Here is a 14,837-nt window from a genome sequence, read left to right as displayed (position 1 = left end):
AATAAAAAAATTGGCCCTTTAATAAAAAATAAAATAAAAATATATTTAAAAAAAAATATATATATTTTTTATAAAAAAATAATAAAAAAAAGGGGGAGTTTCCATATGGGGCCCTGTGGGCCTCCGGGCCCCTGGGGACCTCCGGACCCCTAAAAAAAAAAAATCTAAAAAAAAAAAAAAAAAAAAAAAAAATTTTTTTTTTTTTTTTTTTTTTTTTAAAAGGGGGTTGCCATCCGGGCCCCTTACAGGTGTACTGCCTGTACCCCCCTGATGGCGGCCCTGAGTGTATCTATGCGAAAAATTTTCTAAGAATCAGTCGCATAGATACACGGGCCAAAAAAGAGAGATACGATGGAGTATCCTGAGATACTCCATTGTATCCTTACTCAGAATATGGCCCAGTATGTCAAACAAGGCATGATAGAGTCCTCTGTGAAGCGGCCATGGTAAGCAGAGATCAGCACGCAAGTGGCTGGTGGATGCAGAGCTGTGGCAAGAAGCAACCTGGAAGCCTCTGACCACATCCTGGAGATCTTGCATTTCAGCTTGACAGCAGTTCTTCTCCCCGTCTCACCAGCAGCTTCCCGGCGCCTGCATACTCCAGCCGCTTTTTGACTGCCAATCTCTGCATACCATGGCTGCTTCACAGAAGACTCTATTTTGCCTTATTTGACATTCAACCTTATGCAGTGAGTGCAATTATTCATTTTACCTCATTTTTAATAAATGGTTTACACATAGATGGCTCCCATAGGCTTCCTCCTTTTAGGTCATGCAAAGGTTCTTAAGGACTCTAAAGCCCTGTACGCATGATTGGATATCTGATGGAATCTAATCCGACTGATTTTTTCGTCGGATATCCGATGAAGCTGACTTTCATCAGTCTTGCCTACACACCATCAGTCAAAAATCCGACCGTGTCCAACGCGATGACGTAAAACACTACGTAGTGCTGAGAAAAATGAAGTTCAATGCTTCCAAGCATGTGTCGACTTGATTCTGAGCATGCGTGGATTTTTGACCAATGGACTTCCACACAGACGATCGTTTTTTTTAACCATAGGAAAAATTTAAAACATGTTCTATTTTTTTTCACAGATGGAAAACAAACCGATGGGGCCCACACACGATTGAGTTGTCCGATGAAAACAGTCCATCGGTCTGTTTTCATCGGACAAACCGATCGTGTGTACAGGGCTTAAGGCCAGGAACATTGGACAAGAGGAGGGCACTGAATGCCAAGGGGACAAGGAATATAGCAGTAATTAACCTTAGTCATCATCCCATAGACAAAATTAGCATTTAATCTGCACAATCCAAAATTCAGCTTTAAACATGGCTTGGAATAAACCTATCCTTAGACAAAAATGTAAAAAAAAAAAAAACATTTGACCTTTCTCTACCATTACTTTTCTATGCCTCAGATGCTTGCTTCTATAAGCAGCAATAGATACACAGCATCTGGGATGTGATTGGTAAAAACGGGAAGCACCAGAGCTTTGCTCTTCTCTGATCATCATACATGAAGCCCATGATTTTCACACAACAGTATAGGCATTATTGTCCATCTATGGTACTTCTGAAAGACCCACTCTATGAAGAAGCAAGGTCAACTATATACTCATGATGCCAGTGGCTAGGTAAACTCTTCACCCATGTCACAGTGAACTTACCGATTTTTGCTTCTGTTTAGCTACAAGCAGCATGAAAGAGAAACAAAGAACAACAAAGGCATGCATGTTATTGACAAGTCGAGAGACGGACATTTAACAGGACTTGCAATGCGTAACAAGGAGCAGCAGTGCGGATGGCGAGCGTCACACCGGAGCTGGTTACCTTCTTAAAAAAAGGCATTCTTTTCTCTTTGGAGAGGGGTGATGTTACACTGTTTACACTGGGTTTAGGGGATCGGTGGTTGGCTGGGATATCAAGCTCTTCTGCTTCTAAGCCAGTTGCATCTAAGTCTATAGCTATATACAGACAAACCATGTACAATTATCAGGTGGGAAAACAGAGGACATTGGATGACAGTTATACAATTTTACCTGAAAAGGAAATGTCAGAAACAAGTTAACTTAAAGGCGTATTCCAGTTTCCAAAAGCAGAGGCTTGCATAGCTACTGCCATACAAAACAAATTTGTACGTGTTTTCTCCCTGTTTAGATTAAAAATGGCAGCCATACACTGAGCTATCAAAGCAAACGTTGCAGATATCTAAATATGAGCATCAACTGCAAAAACTAAAGCCCTGTACACACGGCCCAGAATCTTGTAAGAAAAAAAAAAACGTAGTTTTTCTTGACAAGATTCTTGGCAAGATTCTCTTGCCGGCCGAGTGTACACCGCCGTTCTTTTGAATGGCACTAACGTGGTGACGTCATCAACTACGACGAGCATGCGCTCGTCACATTCGATGGAGAGGTAAGTATACACACGCTCGAGGAAGCACTGCCGAGAATCTCACAACGAGAAAATAGAGAGCAGGTTCTTTATTGTCCTCGTTGAAATTCTGGGCAGATTTCTTGAAGAGAAACCTCAAAGCCTCGTACACACGCACAGTTTACTCGGCAAGAAAGCTCTGCCAGCAGCTTGCCAAGAAAACCGTGTGTGTGTACGAGGCTTTAGACGTATTGGGCTTAAATCAAACCTTTTATTTGCCCATGCAGGATCAAACAGGTACTTTTTCCTGCCCAGCAATCCACACTCACCTTTCCCTCACTCCCTCTTTGGTCCATTCAGCCATAAGGATTGAGGAAATTAAGCTTTGTGTAAGATCAGAGTATCATTTGGATGCACGGTAGTGTAGTAGTTTCAAATATTTATTGGGTAAGAGCAACGAATAAAACAAGGTACTCACATTGGAAAGTATCTAACAGGCATGTAAATACGAGCAGCGAGCTTGCCCATGTCACTTCCGTTGCCTAGTGTTCCCAACGCGTGTTTGTCACAGTCACGTGACTCATCCGGGGACGAACATGTGTCGGGAACACTAGGCACCAGAAGTGACGAGGGCGATCGCTGCTCGTATTTACATGCCTGTTTGATACTTTCCAATGTGAGTACTTTATTTTATTTGTTGCTGTTACCCAATAAATATTTAAAACTACAACACTATCGTGCATGCCTCTTTACATCTCCCCATGCCCCATTGTGAGGCCTACTTGATGCAGACATACCAGGGACAAAAAAGGGGACTTTGATTCCAGATAGGAGATACACACCAGCGGAGCAGGAGACACCAGACTGGGAGCTTGCCAGGAGATATTACTGGTCCCATAGAAAGATATACCCACATGCTGTGACCTTACAGCATTAGGTAAGGGGACATCCACACATTACGTTGCACAGAAGTCAGAAATCACCCGCTATCAGCACTCCATGCCAGAGAGTGATCACCAGCACCAGCACCGTATTGTTTGACACTGTTATTATACAGTCACCTATCCATCCTGCACTTTATTTTATGACATTACTTATTTTTAGTAATTTATTGCGCTTATGCATATGTATTTATTCCTACAAGATGAGCATGTGACACGTTTTTACACTTTTGTATGATCTGTTATGCATTTATAGGAATTTGAATCCTTCAGTGCACTTCTTACTTGGCATTTCTTCACTTTATTTGCACACTATACGGATATTATCATTCTATGAAAGGATTATTTATTGAGCATTTGATTATTTATTGAGCCATTTTTTAGAATTTGCTATTTATTGAATATTGGTCCATTGCCTCTGCTAAGTATACCTGTCACTGAGCACTATTGCACTTTATTTTCATTTACAGCGCAGCACTATTTTTACGTTTATATTTTATTTGGGTTATGAGATTACCTTCAGTGTTAGCAGCAGTATCTTAAAGGGGTTGTAAAGGCACACTTTTCTCAGCTTAAAGTGGAAGTAAACCCTCCTATCGTTTTCAGCCAAGGAAGCGGCCATCTTGACCTCTGTTTAATCTGCAACTGCCATTATGCTGTACATGTGACCTGTTATGAAACCAGCCATTGGGTGGTTTGGCAGTTTGGTTGAGAGCACAAACAAATGTGACAGCTAGCATTTCCGGCATGCCGGCAATGTTAACTGTTTTTGTAACTATCGAATTGAAGGGTTTACTTCCACTTTAATGCATTCTATGCATTAAGGTGAAAAAACATCCGAGGATTATCGGCCCCGAGCCCCCCTCCGTTTACTTACCTGACCCCTCGAAAATCCTGCTCCGTGAACGAGCTGGCTTCTCAGCTGGGCTTCTCGGCTCATTCATTGGTTGATTGAAAGCAGCGCAGCCACTGGCTCGCGCTGCTGTCAATCACATCCAATGATGCGGCATGCCGTGGGGCGGGGCCAAGTGATACAGTCTGCAGCTATGGCCGCCGGCTGTATCACTGGAGCGAGCCCGCAAGAACTAACCCCCATGGGAGAGAGCTTGCATGAAGGGGGTTAGTTCTTGCGGGTAGGAGCCAAGACAGCCGCAGAGAGACCCCAGAAGACCAGGATTGGGGCCACTCTGTGCAAAACGAGCTGCACAGTGGAGGTAAGTATAACGTGTTTGTTATTTAAAAAAAAAAAATACCTTTACAACCCCTTTAACTTATAGATTTGGTTAGCGCGGGAATATTATTGCTTACCCTGCACCACAAATTGCCACTCTGAAGTCTGTTCAGAAAATTACACTTCTGGGAGTGTCAATCTTCAGCTTCCTGCTGCACTCAGCAACTACTCCTACCAACTTCTATGTAACTACAGAATACAATAAATTACTTTTATTGTCTATACTTTCTACAATTAATATCTTCTTTCACCATAATAATTTTTGTGGTTTCACCATAAATGTGATCTTTGACTTTCTATAGTGTGCCCCCCCCCCCCACCCCCCATCCCCAATAGGTAATGGCTGTATTGTATACAGGTATGCTTCACAGTGGAATAGCAAGGAGCAGGAGAGGTTTGGTGGGCTGCTTTTTATTTAACTAATCATTCTCTAAAATCTGACAAGGTCAATGGACATTCAAGGTGCTCTGTGGATGGACCCAAGGTTTAAAACAAGAAAACAAATTGTATCAGTTGTGAGGTCTTTATTTTACACAACCCAGGGTTCTGTCTGTCTTCAGACTGTATATAACAAAGAAAACATTTTTTATAGCTTTAGGTTTCTCTGGGTAGACAAGGTTGGTCAAATCTGGAAGGCCCCTTTAAGTAGATTTATGCAAATTGGACCAAAAGTGGAGCTTTTGGCTACAGAAATCAATCTGATTGGCCGCTGGAACAACAACTCTCTCTCCGCGTTTATTTCCAATTTCCATATATCACATTGTACCAAGAAAATTGATCAAAAGATAACAACCGTAAATAAAATAGTACACATCAGTTTGTGGCCATGAAAACAGATGTACATCTTTTATTATGACACTATACCAAAGGAAGACACATCCGGCTTTAAAAATCAGGCATCTATGAAAGAGAAGTACAGTATTTGTGGGACACAGTCCGCTATACATGGGACAACAACAGGATCTGTATTCTGGGATGCTTGAGACTTGTCATTTCCTGCAAAGCTCACTGTCATTTGGGTATTTTGCTTTGTCTAAGGCAGCCTTTCTCAACCTTTTCAACATAGAGGAACCGTTCAAATAACTTTTTGGTCTCAGGGAACCCCTACTAAAAGTTACTATATCTACAACTCATGATACATTAGCGCAGGGGTGCCAAACTCAATTTCATTGTGGGCTGCATCAGCATTATGATTGCCCTCAAAAGGGCCGGTTGTATCTGCAAGATTAGATGTGCAGCACATCCCCTCCCCATATATTAGATGTCAAGAGTCACCCCACCATCAGAAGTTGAGTCCCCCACTCTCCCTTACATCACAGTGTACCCCCCCTTTCCTTATGCTGCTACTGGGAAGAAGCTGGATGCATTGCTTGAAAGCAGAAAGTAAGGGTCTGGAGGAGGACCAGGGGAGGGCTGGAGGTGCGAGGGCCACATAAAATGGCCTGGATGGCCAAATTCGGCCCGTGGGCCTTGTGTTTGATACCTGTGCATTAGTGTGATAGTCAGTGGGAAAATAAATATTCCTTACATTTGTGATCATTGGGAAGTATTTCCCTTCTAAAAGATAGAAAGATCAATGGTGTCCATTGAATTATCTGAGAGGCAGAAATTGCTCATTGCTCGAGGAACGCCTAGCAACCTCTGGAAGAACCTTAGGGCTTGGTTCACACTGCCCCACTGTAAAGTGGTGGAAGTTACGGTGCGACTTTTTGCTGGTATCTTGAGTACTACTTGATGCTGCTTTAAAGGGACTTTTGACGCAACATTTAGGGAATGCCTGGGTAATCTTCCTGTAAGGTTGAATCCAAATCCCATTAATATAGATGAGGACCTGACTTGGAGGTGACTTCCATTAAAGTCTATGGGCACAAGTCGGATAGATGTCAAATTGAAGTAGTACAGGAAACGTTTCTAAAGTCCGAGCGATTTCAGTAGTGCCAATTAAGACAGCTCTCATTGACTAACATGGGATTTCACATGTCACACGACTTGGGGTCTCACAAGTTGGAATTCCGAGTCGGGCAGTGGGAACCGAGCCTAAGTGCCCATGGTACCCTGGTTGTGAAACCTTGGTCTAAGGGTATTAACCTTTAAGTAGAGCAGGGTGAGAGGAGATGGGTTGGAACTTCTGAGGATGTTTTATTGCTGTCTGTCCTGCCCTGGTGACAACCTCAGGAAGTGAGAGAAAAATCAACTTAATGGATTCACAGTCAGGAATAAAAACCTGATAGAATTTTTTTTAATTCTTCCCAAGTCTATCCAATGACTAAAATTAAATTAAAAAATATTTGGCTAGGTTAAGTTTTAAATTGTTTTGCACTAGACTATACCATTTGAGTAGCAGAAAATAGGAGCAGTTCACTAGTCACCCTATAGATGGCGATTGCTAACAGAATTTTATTGAGTCAGTTTTCTAGGACAACCTCATGGAAAGTGTCAGGAAACTGCCAGGGGAATCTCCTACAAGGAGACTGCTAAAGAACCCTCACAAGAGGTTATTGAAAGAGGATCATTATGTGATTATCAGAGGAGAGTGGTAGAGGAGACTTCCAGAGGAATCTACAATAAGAAGATTGTTGGAGCAAACTCATTGGAGGGGACAGCTGGAACAACAAATGTCATAACAATGCGTATCATATTGGAGGAGATCTGACTGAACACAGAGGAGAGCACATGGGATTTTGGAAATAAGTGTTTCTTACCAGATGATGGTGGAGTTGATCTTCTAGAGCTAGGTACCACATCACCCAAGCTGGAAGAGGAATTGCCCCCGATTTTACTGGTGAGAAGGAAAGCATTAGACCATTTACTACTGTAGTAAAAAAAGATAGTGAATGTACACAATCAGAGAAGATTTTTACAGCACTGGATAAGAGCGGTGAGCATACACAAAGTACAATTTTAATAATAGTTATCTACAGTATCTTCACTTTACACCCAAAACCCCATTTTGTATGCAGGAAATCCTGAAACATGATTTGTCGGTTCCAATGAAATATTGAAACAAAGTCCGTCATTATATCATTTTATTAAAAGGTTAAAGTGTGTCTGTAGGCAGAACTTTTTTTTGTTTTCGTTTTAAATAACATAGGGAAAGGCTATATACTCAAATTGTTATTGCTGTCTGGATCCCCATTGGGTAGATTCCCCACTCTGTTTGTTTTGATGACTACTGTCACCAAAACAGCAAGCGACAGGAAATCCAAAATGTTCAAGTTGTCCCCGAACAAAAAGTAATGAGAAACCTTCCAATGGGTACCCCTGTTCTGGGCAAAACTGTGCAGAAGGGGAATTCCCCTCACTTTGGGGGATTTCATCCTCTCCCTGTTGGGTCTCTGGGAGGGAAAATAAAGGTAAATCTCCCCAATGGTACACAGACAAAAAAAAAATGGTATGGTTTTTAAACTCTTCCTACCCTATTCAAAGCTAAAAAAAAAATTGGGCTGTTAATCCACCCAAAAGCCCATCTCTGGGTTTCCCTTTCACTTCTGTGTCATGGACATGCAATAATGTCTGGCAGCTTACCTTCTCCTCCATGTGTCCATTAGAGGCCTGACTCTCTTTCTGGCTGACTTTTATCACCTCTCCTCCCTGTATGGCTCCACCCCAGGAACTCTATATTAACTAGTGCACTACAGGTCTGCTTTTCTGTTCAACTTTGTTTGCTAGCTTGTGTTCCTGTTTGCCGCGTGCTACGTTAACCTTTCTGTGTACCGATTTTGGCTCATCCCTGACTACTCCTGTTTGCTTGTTACCCTGACCTTTGGCCTGTCCCTTGGTTACCCTCGTCTGCCTGTAGCCCCGACCTCGGCTTACCCATCACTATCCCTTGTGTCCTGAGTGGCTGCTTCCCCTCTCTCCCTACGCAGCGTGACCTGGGGGACTCCAGGGGCCGCGACCTGGGTTCAGTTGCAGCGAAGGCCATCCTCACCAATAGAGGCTCTGGTGAACACCTGCTGGACCTTAGACCCCGTGCCCTGGGGAATCTTGGGCTCACGTTTCCTGTCCATCCGCAGCAGTCCGCTATTGGGTTCACTACCTTGCGGTGCACCCGGGGTGCATTTTTCACCTGGCCACAGGTGACCTGACATTCTATTTGCTGCCCATCACTTTGGAGAACCCTGCACCCCTTATTTTTGTGTCTGAATATAATTTTTTTTATAGTAGGGCCCTGTGAGTCCTCTTGTATTGAATTGTATTGTATTGTAACTGTACCGTATGCCTTAATTTTGTAAAGCGCTATGTGAACTGTTGGCGCTATATAAATCCTGTATAATATTAATAATAATACTATGGTTCTGGTGTTTGGTCCAGTAACATGGCGCCATGACTCCTCTTCCTCCTCACCGTGAACGTGTTCTGAATGCTGCCTTGAATACAAGGAACTTTTGTGAATCCTGGGCTCACAGGAGTTGGGTTTAATGGCACGGGTATCATTCAACCCAGAAGAGCACTACCACTGGATTGTAAAGCAGTGAGTATATGGGGGGCAAAGGCTGGAGAAGAGGTGGATTTTTCATTTACAGCTGCTTTTTTTTATATCATCTACTGTATGGCAATTCTTGAAAATATTTTTACCAAAACCTGCAGTTAAGTTAAATGAATCTTCTCAAATATGTAATAAATTGTAGAAAACATTTTTTTTAAGAAGTATGGCTTACTTGAAAACAGGTTATTTTTTAGCAGGGCTCAATCAATCTATAAAAATAGTTAACAATTTTATCGGCATTTAGTATCTGACACTTTCCTATACTTTGTGTCTGTGTCACACCCTCCACTACAGACAGATGAGTGAGTGAATAATGTGTATAGCGCTACAAATGCGAACTGAATCTCCTCAAGGCGCTTGGTATCCATTTTGTTCCTTATCCTTCAGAAGAGATGGGTCTTGAGTTTTTTCTGAAGGCCCGATGACTTTCTTCTATTCGGATGTTAGTTGGTAGCGCGTTCCACAGCCGAGGTCCTTGTACTGCAAATCTTTGTTCTCCTTTAATATTGTAGCGCGATTTGGGGATTTGAAGTACATTTTGGTTGGTTAATCAAAGAACACGATTGGGGTTGTGGTATTTTATTTTCTCACATAAATATTGGGGGGCGATTCCTTGTATACATTTGTGAGTGAGGCAGAGGGCCTTGAATGTGACCCGATCCTTTACGGCTAGCCAATGAAGGGTCCTCAGGGACAGGGTGATTGATTCCCAGTTTTTTTTCCCCGTTACCAGTCTGACTGGCGTGTTCTGGGCGACTTGTAGACGAGAAATCTGATATTTGTGTAGTCCTAGGTAGAGGGAGTTTGCATAGTCGAGCCTGGAGTTGATAATTGTTCCAACTACTACTGCTGATGATGATGCTGTCAGCATGGCATAAAAACTGGAAGATCCCATTGCATCATTAGATCCTATATATCCCATTGCATCTGTATGCCGCGTACACACGATTGGACATTCCGACAACAAAAATGTTTTTTTTTTCCCAACAGAATGTTGGCTCAAACTTGTGTTGCATACACACGGTCACACAAATGTTGTCGGAAATTCCGAACGTCAAGAATGCAGTCACGTACAACGCTACAACGAGCCGAGAAAAATTAAGTTCAATGATTCCGTGCATGCGTAGGATTTTTGTGCGTCGGAATTGGCTACAGACGATCGGAATTTCCAACAAGAACTTTTGTTGTCGGAAAAATTGAGAACCAGCTCTCAAACATTTGTTGTCGGAAATTCTGACAGCAAATGTTTGATGGAGCCTACACACGGTCGGATTTTCCGACAACAAGCTCACATCGAACATTTGTTGCCGGAAATTTCGACCGTGTGTATGCGGCATTAGAGTCTATTAAATTCCAATGAATCATTTGAAGAGCCCATTCATCTGTAGTATATATCCATAATCTCCACAAAAGACAAGAGTAATGCCCTGTACAGACGATCGGAATTTCCGTTGGGATAAACTCCGACTTATTTTTCTGATGGAATTCCGTTGAAGCCGTCTTGCATAAACACTGTCACACCAAATTCGGACCGTCCAAAACGCGGTGACGTACAAACTACGACGAGCTGAGAAAAATTAAAGTTCAATGCTTCCGAGCATGTGTCGATTTGATTCTGAGCATGCGTGTTTTTTTCTCCGTTGGAGTTCCACACAGACGATCTGAATTTTTCATCAGAAAAAGAGAGAACATGTTCTCTTTCTAAGTCCGTCTGAATTTCCGATGGAAAAAATCCAAATGGGACACACACACGGTCGGAATATCCCATGAAAAAATTCCGTCTGACTTTTTTCTATGGAAATTCCAATCGTGTGTATAAGGCAATGTGGACACTGCAAAAACAGTTTTTGTAACATATTATGGGGTTATATAACATGGATGCTTTAGAAATCATTTTCTTTAACCACTTCCCTACCGGCCCATAGTAAAATGACGTCCACAAAGAACTTCTGCCGTTCAGAGTGGACGTCATGTGACGTCCTGGGCTTTCCGGGTGGATATCTGAATGATGCCTGCAGCTAGAGGCATCATTCAGATATCCTTCTAAATTGCCGGCGATTCTGCACAACGTAAGAACGATCATAGCGGCAGTTCCACCGCTAGATCGTTCTTACAGGCGGCGGGAGGGGACATCCCCCCCCTCCCGCCGCCATCCGGTGCTTCTCCGGGCTCTCCCGTGCCATCGGGGGCCCGGAGAACGAATCGTCCGGCGCTCGCAGGAAGCATAGAGATGACTGGTGACCAGATGGTCACCAGTCATCTCTATGACCGTCGGAGGACCCGGGCGCGATGTGATGACGTCACGCCCGGGTCCCCGTAAGTAAACAAAGCCGCGATTGCGGCTGCTAAGCAACCACAAGCATGAGATCGGTGAATTTTTTTTCACCGATTTCATGCTTTCCAGCCTGGAGGAGAGATGTGGGGTCTTATTGACCCCGCATCTCTCCATAAAGAGTACCTGTCACACACATTCCTATTACAAGGGATGTTTACATTCCTTGTAATAGGAATAAAAGTGATAAAAAAAAAAAAAAATTTAAAAAAAAGTGTAAAAAAAGAAATAAATATATAAAAACAAAAAAGAAATAAAAATTTATTTTTTTAACGCCCCTGTCCCCGGTAGCTTGCGCGCAGAAGCGAACGCACACGCAAGTCCCGCCGACATATGTAAACGCCGTTTAAACCACATATGTGAGGTATCGCCGCGTGCGCTAGAGTGCCAGCAACAATTCTAGCACTAGATCTCCTCTGTAAATCTAAACTGGTAACCTGTAAAAAATTTCAAATCGTTGCCTATGGAGATTTTTAAGTACCGAAGTTTGGCGCCATTCCATGAGTGTGCGCAATTTTAAAGCGTGACATGTTAGGTATCTATTTACTCGGTGTAACATCATATTTCATATTTTACAAAAAAATTGGGCTAACTTTACTGTTTTTAAATTTTTTTAATTCATGAAAAAAAAATTTCCCCAAAAAAGGCGTTTGAAAAATTATTGCGCAAATACCGTGCAAGATAAAAGGTTTCAATGACCGTCGTTTTATTCCCTAGGGTGTCTGCTAAAAAAACATATATAATGTTTGGGGGTTCTGCGTAATTTTCTAGCAAAAAAATTATGATTTGTACATGTAGGAGAGAAGTGCCAGAATAGGCCTGGTATGGAAGTGTGTATAACTGCCCGGTATGGAAGAGGTTAAATGAAAAGCAGGCACATCCTTGCATAAAACGGTTGCTTTGCTATTATATGAATGAAGCTGTTTGGCATCCAAACATCATTGACTTGCCAAGTTCCGGAATACCAAAGCATCCAAAAATAATCCCATCTTAATAGGGGTCCCTGAACTTCCCTTGAAAATTCATGTAATTTCTGTATGGGAAAAACAGATTGCTGTAACAATATGATAATAAATATATCCACAAATAATTATGTTTTCCCATCTCATTCTGGCACAATTTATTTCATTTTTTATTTATTTTTTATTGTTTTTTATTGAGATTTTTCAGATAAAATAAAAAAAAAATTAACAAAAACAGATACGTGTAAGACCTCAATTGGTTGTACAGCTTGTCGGTGGAGGTGTGAGCATGCACAATCAAAATACAGTTCCATGTGGCTAACAGATGTAGCCGTAGTCATCATCTAATATCATCTAGGTGTCTATACATTTGCTCAACACACCCTGATCTTGAAGCCAGCAATCATATTTTATGACCCAATTCAACTTTCCATCTAGTTTGTTATACAGCAGGATGAAAAACTCAACAGATTAATAGTAATTAGTGGGAATGCTCTATAGCATTCCCAGTATTGTTATTCATTTTTTATTATTCTTATTTTTATTACGTATGTTTTTTGGCTCTGCGTAACTTCTGCATACTTTCAGCTATTAAGACCATTCAACTTTTAAAATGTTCAGCTCTTTCAGCTAATGATGGGACTTCAACTTTTTTTCTACTATTTATACTTTTTAAAATATTAAGCTTTTAGACACTTTTTTTAACATTGAAGTCAATGAGAGCATGCTTCAAATCTTTAAAATCTCTGCTACCAAAAGTTTCAGCTCCTTCATACTTTCACCTACAGACACCAAACAAACGTTAAAATGTTCACAAAATATTCAGCTATCCGGCAATATCTTTTCAGTTTGATATCTATTACAGTTTTTGTGAAAAGCAGTTTAAGTTTAGTGATTTTTTCAGAAAATGTTATTGATTAAACAGAGTTTCTATGGAGCTGTTTAGAGTGGATGATGTCATCATCTCTATGACCTTCGGAGGCCCAGGCGCGACGTTACGACGTCACGCCCGGTACCCGGAAGTAAACAAAGCCGCAATCGCGGCTGTCGGTGTGAGATCGGTGATTTTTTTCTCACCGATTTCATGCTTGTAAGCCTGGAGGAGAGATGTGGGGTCTTATTGACCCCACATCTCTCCATAAAAGAGGACCTGTCACACACATTCCTATTACAAGGGATGTTTACATTCCTTGTAATAGGAATAAAAGTGATCAAAAAAAATAAAAATAAAAAATCAAAGTGTAAAAATAAAAAAATGAAGTAAAATAAAAATAAAATGAATTTTTTTTTTAAACGCCCCTATCCCCGGTAGCTCGCGCGCAGAAGCGAACACACATGCAAGTCCCGCCCACATATGTAGACGCCGTTCAAACCCCACATATGAGGTATCATCGCGTGCGTTAGAGCATGTGCAACAATTCTAGCACTAGACCTCATCTGTAACTCGAAAATAGTAACCTGTAAAAAAAAAATAAAGCGTCGCCTATAGAGATTTTGAAGTACCGAAGTTTGGCGCCATTCCATGAGTGTGCGCAATTTTAAAGCGTGAAATGTTAGGTATCTATTTACTCGACGTAACATCATCTTTCACATTATACAAAAAAATTGGGCTAACTTTACTGTTTTGCTATTTTTTAATCCATGAAACCGTTTTTTTTTTTCCCAAAAAAAGGTGTTTGAAAAATTATTGCGCAAATACCGTGCGAGTTGCAATGACTGCCATTTTATACCCTAGGATGTCTGCTAAAAAAATATATATATAATGTTTGGGGGTTCTGATTAATTTTCTAGCAAAAAAATGAGATTTTTACATGAAGGAGAGAAGTGCCAAAATAGGCCCAGTGGTGGTCAAGTGGTTAAAGGGCACGTTCACCTTTTTGGTGGCTGTGTACTTTTATTTTTCTAAATTCCAGCTCCCTTAAGCACCAATATAGAATTCATGTACTTATTTTGCAAAAATATCAAAGCTTTCCATTAAATCTAAAGTCACTTACTTTTCTTGTCCTAATCCACATTTCCAGACATTTCCATTAGTAATGTCTTCCTGATCATACTTTAGGTCATGACACAGGAAGGAATTGACCAGCTGATCTCATTAGCACACACCCTGCATCATCCACCCAGCTATTCCTAGGTGCACATTTTTTAAATGAAATGCAATCAATCAGTGATCACCCTTCTCACTAAATACACAATATGCAATCAGATTGTATAGAGTATGGAAATGTTTATGCGCCTAAAATTACTAGTTGCGCTTTCAGTGCCATTAATTGTTAATGCACACCAAACACAGAAGCAAACACGCATTTTGCCATGTAATCAAATGAGGGACAAATGCTGCAAAACGCACATTAAAGCGGAGTTCCGGCCACAATTTCACTTTTTAAATATAAATACCCCTGTAATACACAAGCTTAATGTATTCTAGTAAAGTTAGTCTGTAAACTAAGGTCCGTTTTGTTAGGTTGTTACAGCATTTAGACACTTTATAAAATAGAAATTG

The 14,837-nt window shown here is 41.2% G+C and overlaps 1 protein-coding gene across 7 annotated transcripts in view; it reads right to left on the bottom strand.

The window, feature by feature from the left end:
- CACNB2 (calcium voltage-gated channel auxiliary subunit beta 2) overlaps positions 1-14,837 on the bottom strand; it is a 391,254-nt gene that overhangs the window by 39,372 nt on the left and 337,045 nt on the right. For 5 of the 7 annotated variants that reach the window (XM_040352479.1, XM_040352478.1, XM_040352485.1 and 2 more), the window contains 2 exons: positions 7,254-7,330; positions 1,837-1,970 (listed from right to left, as the gene is read on the bottom strand). In XM_040352479.1, coding sequence (XP_040208413.1) covers positions 1,837-1,970; positions 7,254-7,330 — 211 coding nt within the window. Of the gene's footprint in view, positions 1-1,673; positions 1,694-1,836; positions 1,971-7,253; positions 7,331-14,837 lie in introns of all 7 variants that reach the window. The other 2 variants (XM_040352483.1, XM_040352484.1) reach the window with 1 other exon arrangement.

Source organism: Rana temporaria, chromosome 5, assembly GCF_905171775.1.
Source record: "Rana temporaria chromosome 5, aRanTem1.1, whole genome shotgun sequence".
NCBI lineage: Eukaryota > Metazoa > Chordata > Amphibia > Anura > Ranidae > Rana > Rana temporaria.
Note: the sequence above shows the minus strand (reverse complement) of the source record. Positions and strands in the feature narration are given on the sequence as shown.